The sequence below is a fragment of the Nyctereutes procyonoides genome, unplaced genomic scaffold (genome assembly GCF_905146905.1).
Source record: "Nyctereutes procyonoides isolate TBG_1078 unplaced genomic scaffold, NYPRO_anot_genome, whole genome shotgun sequence".
Lineage (NCBI taxonomy): Eukaryota > Metazoa > Chordata > Mammalia > Carnivora > Canidae > Nyctereutes > Nyctereutes procyonoides.
The window spans coordinates 39,560,142-39,572,671 of record NW_026575140.1 but is presented as its reverse complement, the minus strand read 5'-3'; the positions used below and the strand labels follow the sequence as shown (position 1 = coordinate 39,572,671).

The following is a 12,530-nucleotide window of genomic DNA, read 5'->3' as shown; positions in this document are numbered from 1 at the left end:
AGCAAGACTGGCCACTGCTACTGCAGTAAGTGAAGGATTGCTGCCTACTGCTGCCAGGTGTAATGAATAATGGCTGGGAAAAGCAGAATTAAAAAATAAAAAACACTGGCAAACACTTCAGAACTTGCCCGAAGGCCCCATAATAATCCTGACTGGAACAGAACTAGAAGACTACATCAGAGTTTCTAAAACTTCACATCAAAGTATCATGTGGAGATTTTTCTTTCTTTTTCTCAAGTACACATTATTGGACCTGCCTTCTGATTTCCTGGATCAGAATTTTGCTTGTCCCAATGTTTATAACCATAATGTGCACAGAACCAACACAGTTCTGTATTTGAAAGGATTCAAGCTTCACCAGATCTTTCACCACAAAATTCCCACTTTTGCATTCTTTGATTAAAACATGTTTGCTAGCTGAACTGTGTCAACACATAGTTTCTTTAAGAATGGCTCATGAGGGGTGCCTGGGTAGCTCAGTGGTTAAGCACCTGCCTTTGGCTCAGGACGTGATCCCACGGTCCCAGGATGGAGTCTCACAACAGGCTCCTTGCAGGGAGCCTGCTTCTCCCTCTGCCTATGTCTCTTCCTCTCTCTGTATCTCTCACGAATAAACAAATAAAAATCTTAAAAAAAAAAAAAAAAAAAAAAAAAAGAATGGCTCATGAGGTCTGCATCTGAGCGCTTTGTTTGGGTATAAGGCTGCTTCCCTGCCTAGGTACTCTGCAGAAACCTCTCTTCCATATTCTGGCATTCAAGTTGTAGGGGAACCTGATTTTGTCTTTGTGGGTGATTTGCCTTTTCTACCTGAATGACTAGTACTTGTTTTTCCTTTATTCTTGAAGTTCAGTAGCTTACCTAGGATAAAGCCTGCTGTTAAGTATTATTCATGGATTTGTTTCTATATAGCTACAATTTCCTTTTAAACCTCATTTTATTGCCCTACCACCTAGTCTATTTTACTTATGAAATTGTTATACAACATGAAGCAAAGGTTATTTTCTAAGCTTAGCTCAAGTCTTTGAGCATGCTCTTTAATCTGCAATGTTTGCACATTTGTCATGCTTTCATTCTTTTCATCTAATTCATGCTTCATCAGCAGTCAAGATACCCTATATTTTCCAGTGTAGTTGAAGACTTTTTGGGACACCCTCTCCACTGTAGCAAGACCTAGTACATCTTCCCTTCTAAGTCATGGTTGGGACTGTTTTCTCTCTTCAGCCTTGTGAATTGTCAAGGAAGGATGGGGTAAGGTTGTGTGTGATGGGTTCTGCTCTAAGTGCTTAATGTATATCAACTCATTTAATCCTTATAATCACTCTGGGAGATACATACTATTATCACATCATTTCTAGAACAAAAGAGAAAATTGAACTATAAAGAATTTAAATAATTTGCCTGAGAGGACACAACCAATAACATGGCTAGGTTCTGAATATGGTTAGGCAGATTTAAAATCTACCCCACTAACCATTAACTATTGTCTCTCATACCAACTTTATTTTGCTAATGTGTAAATGCATATGAACTCAAGAATTATATATATACATGTGTTCAGATACATGTACATGTTAGCAAAACAAACTTGGTATTCTCATTTATGAAGAGTGGGGCAGGTCGATCACTTCTAAATACTTCCATAAATGACCTCACTTAAATATCCACACTCTATGCAGTAGCTATTTTAGTTTCTTCTTTTTACAAAAGAAACTAAGGGCTCATCTAAATACTTGAAATTCTACAATCAAAAGGATTTTCTCAAAGAAGTAGGTGTTAGCAATTTTCAATTCCAAGAGAAAAATAACTATGAAATTCATGCTTGAATATTCAAGCCTATAACAAATACTTTAAATTTGCCTTCTAAGAAATGAAACCCAACCTCTAAAACACTTTGCCTATGAATTATTTACAATAAAACCTTTCTAAACTTCAAGACTAAATTTTTCTCAGATTGATTTCTTTTCCCACCTGCATATCCAGTTCTTGGCATCTTTGCCTCAGTTCTTCTTTTTCTGCTAGTGCTTCTTGAAGTTCTTCCAAGGCCCTTTTAAGCTGAAACACAAGATGTCCTGATTCTTAGTAAGGTGTGTTTTGACACAAATTGAAAAATATATGTACGTACATACATATAAATATATATATGTGTGTGTATATATATATACATACACTGATATTAAAAATGGTCAGGGTGCCTGAGAGGCTCAGTCAGTTAAGCATCTGCCATTGGCTCAGGTCATGATCCTGGAGTTCCAGGATGGAGCTGGTATCAGGTTCCCTGCTCTGCAGGGAGTCTGCTTCTCCCTCTGCCTCTCCATCTCCCCATCCACCCCTACTCATGTTCGCTCTCTCACTTGTTCCCTCTCTCAAAAAATTAAATAAAATCTTTTTTAAAAATAGCTATTAAAATTTATTAATAAGTTTACTCTCTTTGGGTCTTCATTTGAAACTTTCTAGGGTTACCATGCAAATTATATGATAGGAGATGCACTTAGCACAGTGTCTCTGGCACATAGTAGACAATGACTGACTACTCAGAGTGAGGGGGAAGATTTTAAGGTAGTGGCTTTATGCAAATGGATAGCTGTGTGAGACAGTTGTCATTTGGGTAATGGGAGAAGGTGTTGATTAGTACAGAACAATGATGAAGGGCCTAACTGTGGATGGAAATCATGTATTTATAATGACGCCAATTCAAATGAATGGCTGTACTTTTCTCTAAAAGTGCTCAACTGCATGGATATAGCAGTAAAAAAGGCTTTCATTGTAGTTTTGATTTCCATTTCCCTGATGATCAGTGATGTTGAACATTTTCTCATGTGTCTGTTGGCCATCTGCATGTCTTCTTTTGAAAAATGTCTATTCATGTCTTTTGCCCATTTTTTAAATTGAATTATTTGTTTTTTGGGTGTTGGATTTTATAGGTTAACCATGGAGAAAAAATTGATGGTTACCAGAAGGGAAACAGGTGGGAAGATGGGTTAAATAGGTGATGGGGACTAAGGTGTACACTTGTCGTGATGAACACCAGGTGATGTATGGAAGTGTTGAATTACCATATTGTAGGCCTGAAGGTAATATTACACATTATGTTAACTGGAATTTAAATGAAAACTTTAAAAAATGTATCTGTTAAAAAATGTCTCAATTTGTTATTTTTCTGTGAGTAATATTCACAGTCTAATGTTTAAGGCTAAAGTCCCACAGAAATAAAGTTTTATGTAAATCTTTATGAAAATTTTTTTATTCAATTTGCATTTTCTAAAAATTGAACTATCAGTAACAGTTTTATATACACACACACACACACACACACACAATATAATGATTCAACAACAACAACACAATGGTTAGATGCCATGAAGTAGGTGGCAATGCCTCTTAACTGTATTGTGTGTTGTCAGGCCCAAGGGCCTCCTCCATCTTTGTCAAAGGGAGTGCTAACCTCCCCTTTGATACAGCTTTCCTTATGAAATATTTAAACAACAGAGTATTAGAGGATGTTGTTCAACTTCATTTCAAAAAATTTAGAAAAAAACATAGTATGTTTAAATTCAAATAAAATTTCATAGAAAAAAAGTTTTAATTTGAAATATTTCATGAGATGACTGGTGACACTCATGAAAAACAGATGTTCAAAAATATAACAGAAAAAGTACTAGATGCATTTGGCTCTCCCTATACCCTTTCCCCTAGAATCTAGTTCAGATTATATGTCAGAGGAGAGTTCCTTTTCCCCCCTGTGAAATAGTCATGTAATAGAACCAGGGAAAGGAGTCTTGAGCACAGGGTCTTGGAGCTGTTTCTTCAACATGACAAAAATTATATTATCTTATTAGATAAATTAGGTATTAGCAGAATTTGTATATTGTCTACCATTAGAATGAGTCACATATGTATTATAAGTTTCAGAAGGAAAGTTCAATGTCACTCAACTCTTTGAACATGAGCATAAAAAATTCTGGAGACTGACAGTATTTGCATTCATGAGGGAATGCATGACAATACTTAATTGAAATGTTACAGAATACACGACCTAAATTTTATGGAGAAAAATATTCTTGTATATGTTCCCCTATGTAAGCTTTATGATACTAATTATAATTAGCCAAGGAACTGTATGAATGTTTTCAACATTTTCCCCACATACTGATATACTCACCTGTTGTTCTAATTCTCCAACAGTATCATTTGTAGGAGAGTTCAATATTTCTTTACTCATCAACTAAGAAATTAAAAAAGTAAAGTTAAGTACAATAAAGAGATGCTACAAAGTAAAAAACAAGTTTACTTGAAAGGACAGTAAAATGCTTGATATTCAGTTTTCCTTTGCCATACTTTGATGATCCTTAGAATATTATTCAAATAAAAACTTTACTAGAGGCTTAAGCTAAATAACACAATGTTTAACCATTAGATCTGTGAGGATACCAGAAGCAAAGTGGACTTGAAGATATATTTAAAATACTTGTATGCTGAAAATTCACAATCCAAATTCTAAAAGATGAACTACTATATAAAACTGGTAACAAAATAATAAATAATATTAAAGATTCTTCCATAAAATAAATTAACACTCTTAAAATACAACCTTTAAATGTGTGATATGGCAAAAGCCTAATTTGAGAAGTTATTTTAAAAGGAGGAGTTACAATTACATGAAAGAAAGGATCCTTATAAAAATAACTTTTTTGCATCTGAAAGGCAGATTTATGTATTGTGAGGCTCTAAATTCAAGCCAGCAATGCAAACTTAGAGCACACAAAGTGCTAACTTCCTGTGAAAGGTCTCCCTCCACATCATGCTCCTGCCAAACTAAATTTGCCCTCACTAATCCCCTACTCTACCTACCCTCAGGTCTCCTCTGCATTCCACATACCTTAGCCTTTAAGTCTGATGTTAAGAATCAACGTGTACCACATGAATTCTGAATCCTTCTGGTTGAATTTACACAACTAGACTGGCTTGAACCCAGCCTACCTGGCTCCCAAACTTATCACCATATTTGCTTACAGTACTAACATTCTGAAAATGAATATAAGATATATTTACATACATGCTTTAAAATTTCAAGACAGACTGTCCTAATTGGTAGAAAAAAAAAGATAAAAATTCTTATTTGGTCAGAGGTGGTTTATCCTGCTTAGGTGAAGCTATTTAAGGGATCCTGACAATATTAATTTATCTTTTAAAATATAGAAGTACTAAAATTAGGATTTGAAGTCTTTTTAAGATATTTTGGGGAAAGAAAAGAAGGAAAGATACACTAGCTTAAGATAAGTCAATCTGCTGCAAAGAGCAAGCAGATTTCTGTTCGTACAAATATATATTCATATATATATATATATATATATGAAAAAAACTTACCTCTTGAATAGCAGTCATAACCACATGTTGAACAGATTCTTCTAGTGTCATTATATTTTGAATATGTTCTGTGTTTAAAAAAAAAAAAAAGATCTGATAAAAATCTACTCTTTACCCATGGTACCTTAGCCATTCAATTAACAGCACAAAAGTTCATTTACCATACATACTTCTTTATGTAAGTATTTTTTCATAAGATATGTCTACTAATATTAGATAAGCAGAATTGAAATATTCATAATTTTAAATGTTTTATTTTTTCTAAAGAAGAAAACCTCTAATTTTCTTAGAAGAGAAAGAAGAAATTATAATCTTAAAACAATTATGACAATTTCTTCCCTGTTGTTAAATATTCAGTATTCTAGGATGAATCCATATATATTAAATGAATTCCTAAAATCTCCAGCCTAAAAAGTCACATTTTATCACCTACTTAGCTCATTTCAGGAGGGCTTTTTTTTAGAATTTTTTTTTAATTTTTATTTATTTATGATAGTCACACAGAGAGAGAGAGAGAGGCAGAGACATAGGCAGAGGGAGAAGCAGGCTCCATGCACCGGGAGCCCGATGTGGGACTCGATCCCGGGTCTCCAGGATCGCGCCCTGGGCCAAAGGCAGGCGCCAAACCCCTGCGCCACCTAGGGTTCCCTCAGGAGGGCTTTTAAAGAAGGGACTTATATAGCTTCCTGTAAACACACACTCAACATTCATCACATCTCATCTCAAGGAGATATTTATGCCTTACCACAAACACAGAGGCAGTAAGTTGATTCTGTCCCAATAAGAAATGAGGAACCATAAGAAAAAGTGTTCCATATATTTGCATAATCCACCTCAACTATATGTTCTTCAGCTAAAACAATTTCCAAAAATTTCTAAATTTCAAAAAAAAAAAAAAACCATCACATTATTTTCAAATACTTTGTTTTAATGATTCTTCTGGAAAACTTCTGAAAGTTCTCTCAATCTTTCTTTTATTCATAAAGCCAAGACTGGACAAAGATTCTGATAGATTCTGGTATGCAACTGACCACTAAAGTGGGTGGGAAAGCAGAAGAATTTTTTTTTTTTAAAGATTCCATTTATTTATTCATGAGAGACACAGGGAAAGAGAGAAGCAGAGACACAGGCAGAGGGAGAAGCAGGCTCCACGCAAGGAGCCCAATGTGGGATTTGATCCTGGGTCTCCAGGATCACGCCCTGGGCTGAAGGCGGTGCTAAACCGCTGAGCCACCCAGGCTGCCCAGCAGAAGAATTAAGTAGAGAATGTACAAGCAATGCAATGTTTTACTTTAACCTGATTTTCTGGATAATGGAATGTTTTAAGACTGCTAAAGCCTTCAAAAAATTATCTTTTCTTCCATCAAGATAAACAGAATACTTATTTAACCAAAGAAGTTCATTCTTTCAAGACTGAGGTTACTGCAATACCTTGGAATCATTCTGGAATCAACTCTCATTACAAAGTATAAAGATGTGTAAACTGTTTTATATTTTGTATGTGTTTTGTTTTTAAGTTTTAATTAATTTACTGCAAGATTTTCTCTAATTGCTCACTTCTAAAAATTGCCCACATACCTCCAAGAAGAAATCCAAAAAAAAAAAAAAAAAGAAATCCAATTAAGAAACACTGATGTTTTTAATAGTGACAATGAAACTATTTTATATTTACTAGTTTTATTTAAGTATGTGGAAACTGAATTTCCTTTTAAAATTCTGAGGACAAAATTGCTAAATAATGCTTGGAATTAAATCATGAAAATAATGTTAAAGTTCATGGAAGGAAATAAAATCAACTTAGGGAGAAATTACAGCTTAAAATATCTAATTATAATTTATAATAGGAAGAACTGATTAATTCACAAGAAAATAGATGAAATGAGATAAAAAGAATAGATACTAAATAGTACAAATAGAGTCAAAGCCAAAAGTTGGTTCTTTGAAAAAAGATGATTAAAATTGACAAACATGGAGGAGGGAAGATGTGAGGGTTGCTGGGAGCAGGGGAGGCATTAAGGAGAGCACTTCATGTAATGAGCACTGGGTGTTATATGCAACTGATGAATCACTAAATTCTACCTCTAAACTAATAAAAAAAAAAGAAAGAAAGAAGAAAGAAAGAAAGAAAGAAAGAAAGAAAGAAGAATGTACTGCCTCTTCTCCCCAAAAAAGCATAATGATAGAGAATTTTAAAAGCAGCAAAAAATAAAAATAAAATAAAAAATAAAAACATTATATAAAAGGGCAACTCCACAAGGCTATCAGCTGATTTTTTAGCAGAAATTTTGTAGGTTAGAAGAGAGTGGCATGATATATTCAAAGTGCCAAAAGGAAAGAACTAAGAATACTCTACCCAACAAGGTTATCACTGAGAATTGAAAGAGAGATAAACAGTTTCCCAAACAAAAGTTAAGCGAGTTCATTATCATTAAACTAACCTTACAAGAAATGCTAAAGGGAATTCTTTAAGTGGGAAACAAAAGGACATAACCAGAAGTAAAGTTATGAAGGGAAAAAATTTCACAGATAAAAGCAAACATAAGGGCAGTAGATTAATCACTTATAAAGCTATTATGGAAGTTAAAACACAAAAGTAGTAAAATCATTTATATGTACAAAAATTAATCAAAGGATACAAAAAAACAAAAAGATGTAAAATATGACATCATATACATAAAACGTGGAGAAGGGAGTCTAAATTTAGTGCTCTCAGAACTTAAGCAACCATCAAATTAATATAAATTCCTATGCAGAATGTTATAGATCAACTCAATGGCAACCAAAAATCAAAAACCTATACCAGATATACAAAAAAAAAATAAAGAAGAAAGAATCCAACCATAATCCTATGGAAAAGCATCAAACCACAAGGGAAGAGAGCAAGAGAAGAAAAAAGGAACAGAACTACAAACACAACCAGAAAACAATAAAATGACAATAAGTATATTACTTATCAATAATTACTTTAAATATAAATGGACCAGATACTCCAATCAGAAGACCTACGATGATGTAATGGATAAAAATAACAAGACCAATCTATATGCTACACCTGTATGAACCTACAAGAAACTCACTTCAAACCTACAGACACAAAGAGACTGAAAGTAAAGGGATAGAAAAAAAAATACTACATGAAAATAGAAGAAGGAAAAAAAAGCCAGGATAGCAATACTTCTATCAGAGAAAATAGACTTTAAAACAAAGACTGTGGCAAGAGACAGAGAAGGGTACCACATAATATTAAAGAGGTCACTCCAACAAAAGGATGTAACAACTGTCAATATCTCTGTACTCAACACAGGAGCTACCTAAATACATAAAGAAAATAAGAGTCATAAAGGGAGGAATTGACAGTAATAGCAGAAGACAAAAAATTTACATCATTGGGTAGAACATTGAGACAGAAAATCTACAAGGAAATAGTGGCTTCGAATGATACATTCAATCAGATGAACCTAACAGGTATATACAGAACATACCATTCAAAACAGCAGAATACACAATCTTTTCAAGTGCCCATGGAACATTCTATAGGATAGATCATGTTAGGCCACAAAACAAGCCTCAATAAATTTAAGAAAATGGAAGTCATATCAAGCATCTTTTCCAACTAAGACAGTATGAAACTAGAAATCAAATACAAAAAAAGAACTGGAAAAGAACAGACATATAAGTAGGCTAAACAACATGCAACTAAACAACCAACAGGTTAACAAAGAAATCAGAGGAAATAAAAAAATACATGAAGACAAATGGAAATGAAAACACAACAGTCCAAAACCTCTGGGATGCAGCCAAGGCAGTTCTAAGAGGGAAGTTTATATTGAACCAAGCCTATCCTCAAGAAACCAGAAAAATCTCAAAAGGAGTTTTAGGAAAGTAAGAACAAACAAAGGCCAAAGTTAGTGGAAGAACAGAAATAATAAAGATTCAAGTGAAAATAAATGAAACTAAAAAACCATAGAAAAGATCAATGAAACCAAGAGCTGATTATTTAAAAAGATAAAATTGATAAACCTTTAACCAGTTTCAGAAAAAAGAAAAGAAAAGAAAAAACAGAGGCAATTCAAAATCAGAAATAAAGGAGGAGAAATAGTAACTGACATCACAAAAATACAAAGAATTGCAGGAGACTATTTTGAAAAATTATATGCCAACAAATTGGACAATCTACAAGAAATGGATAAATTCCTGGGAACATATAATTTTCCAAAATGGAATCAGGAAGAAATAGAAAATTTGGGATTCCTGGGTGGCGCAGCGGTTTGGCGCCTGCCTTTGGCCCAGGGCGCGATCCTGGAGACCCGGGATCGAGTCCCACGTCGGGCTCCCGGTGCATGGAGCCTGCTTCTCCCTCTGCCTATGTCTCTGCCTCTCTCTCTCTCTCTCTGTGACTATCATAAATAATAATAAATAAAAATTAAAAAAAAATTATAAAAAAAAGAAAATTTAAGCAGACCTATTACAAGTAATGAAATTGAATCAGTAATAAAAAATAACCCCCAATAAACAAATATCCAGGAACAGCTGGATTCACAGGTAAATTCTACCAAACATTTAGAGAATAGTTAATGCCTATTCTTATCAAACTGTTCCAAAAAATAGAAGAAGGAAACTTCCAAATTCATTCTATGAGGCCAGCATAACCTTGATATCAAAACCAGATAGAGAGGGATCCCTGGGTGGCGCAGCGGTTTGGCGCCTGCCTTTGGCTCAGGGCGCGATCCTGGAGACCCGGGATCGAATCCCATATCGGGCTCCCAGTGCATGGAGCCTGCTTCTCCCTCTGCCTATGTCTCTGCCTCTCTCTCTCTCTCTCTCTCTGACTATCATAAATAAATAAATTAAAAAAAAAAAAAAAAAAAAAAAAACCAGATAGAGACACTACAAAAAAAGAAAATTAAGAATCAATATCTCTGATTATCCCAGATTCAAAAATCTTCAACAAAATATTACCAAACTGCATTCAATAACACATTAAAAGGATCATTCACCATGATCAAGTGAGATTAATTCCAAGGATGCAAAGGTGGTTCAATATTCACAAATCAATCAATGTGATATATAAGAATAAAAACCATGTGATCATCTCAATAGATGCAGAAAAGCATTTGACAAAGTACAATATTCATTCATGGTTAAAAACCCTTAACAAAGTAAGTTAGGGGGAACATATTTCAACATAATATAGGACATATCTAAAAATTCCGCAAGTTACATAATACTTAATGGTATAAAACTGAAGGCTTTTCCTCAAGATCAATATCAAGATAAGGATTTCCATCCTCACAACTTTTATTTGACATAGTACTGGAAGTCCTCACTGTAACAAGCAGACAAGAAAGGAAATAAAAGGCACCCAAAGTCGTAAGGAAGAAGTAAATAAAAGGCACCCAAAGTCGTAAGGAAGAAGTTAAACTGTTACTATTTGCAGATGACATACTACTTTATATAGAAAACAACTATACCAAAAAACTATTAGAATATGTGAATTCAGTAAAGTTGCAGGATATAAAATTAATATACAGAAATCAGTTGGTCTCTATCTACCAATAATGAAGTAGCAGAAACAGATACTAAGAAAACAATCCTATTAAAATGGCACCAAAATAAAATATCTAGGAATAAATTTAACCAAGGAAGTGAAAGACTTATACTCTGAAATCTTTAAGAAATTGATGAAAGAAACTGAAGATGACACAAATAGATATACCAGGCTCACAGACTGAAAGAATACTGTTAAAATGCCCATAATATCCAAAGTCATCTACAGATTCACTGCAATCCCTATCAAAATACTAACAGCATTTTTCACAGAAGTAGAACAAGTTATCCTAAAACTCTATAGAACCACAACAAACCTTGAGTATCCAAAGCAATCTCGAGAAAGAACAAGGCTGGAGGTATCAGAATCCCAGATTTCAAGATAGTACTACAAAGATCTAGTAATCAGAATAGTCTGGTACTGGCTTAACAACAGACACATAGATCAATGCCACAGGATACAAAGCCTAGAATAAACCCTCACTTATATGGTCAAATTAATCTATGACAAAGGAGACAAGAATATACAATGGAGCAAAGACAGTCTCTTCAATAAATAATGCTGGGAAAACTGGATAGCTACAGGCAAAACAATGAAGCTGGACCCCTCCCTTACACATTACACAAAAATAAACTCAAAACGGATTGAAGACCTAAAGGTGAGACCTAAAACCACAACTAACAAAAACCAGAGGCAGTAATCTCTTGGACATCGGCCTTAGCAACATATTTATGGATATGTCTCTTCAGCAAGGGAAACATAAGACAAAATAAACTACAGAGACAATACAAAAATAGCAAAGGAAACCATCAACAAAACAAAAAGGAACTTACTAACAGGAGAAGATATTTGCAAGTGATATATCCAATAAAGGGTTAATATACAAAATATATAAAGAACTTCTATAACTCAACACCAAAAACACAAAAAAATCTCATTAAAGAATTAGCAGAGGCCCTAGACATTTTTCCAGAGAATAAATAAAAATGGCCATCAGATACATGAAAAGATTATCAACATCACTAATCACCATGGAAATATAAATCGAAACCACAAGAGGTATCACCTCACACCAGTAAGAATGGCTAAAATAAAAAACACAAGAAACAACAAGTGTTGGCGAGGATATGGAGAAAAAGGAACACTCGTGTGCTGTTGATTGGGATATAAATTGGTGCAGCCACTGTAGTAGATAATATGGAAGGAGGTTCCTAAAAAACACAGATAGAGAAATACCATATAATCCAGTAATTCTACCTCTGAGTATTTACCCAAAGAAAACCAAAACACTAATTTAAAAAGATATATGCACTCCTGTGTTTATTGTATAAATAGCCAAAATATGAAAGCAACCCAAATGTCTGTCAACAGATGAAGATGTAGTGCATACAAATGTATATATACATATATATGTGCATACACACATACATACAATGGAATATATACCTGTATGTATATATACACACCATAGAAATATTACATGTATGTAAACATATGATGGAATATTACTTAGCCATAAAAAAGAATGAGATCTGCCATTTTCAATAACATGGATGGACCTAAAAGGTATAATGACAAGTGAGGTAAATCAGATAAAGACAAATATAATATGATTTCA

At 33.9% G+C, this 12,530-nt stretch overlaps 1 protein-coding gene and 1 non-coding gene across 2 annotated transcripts in view; both read right to left on the bottom strand.

Moving 5' to 3' along the window:
- HOOK1 (hook microtubule tethering protein 1) overlaps positions 1–12,530 on the bottom strand; it is a 64,530-nt gene that overhangs the window by 32,596 nt on the left and 19,404 nt on the right. The window contains exons 6-8 of the mRNA XM_055306631.1: positions 5,365–5,432; positions 4,160–4,222; positions 1,969–2,052 (exon numbers count right to left, since the gene is read on the bottom strand). Coding sequence (XP_055162606.1) covers positions 1,969–2,052; positions 4,160–4,222; positions 5,365–5,432 — 215 coding nt within the window. The remainder of the gene's footprint in view (positions 1–1,968; positions 2,053–4,159; positions 4,223–5,364; positions 5,433–12,530) is intronic.
- LOC129497994 (U6atac minor spliceosomal RNA) lies at positions 3,336–3,461 on the bottom strand. The gene has a single exon (XR_008662039.1). It is a non-coding gene; the product is annotated as a U6atac minor spliceosomal RNA (small nuclear RNA).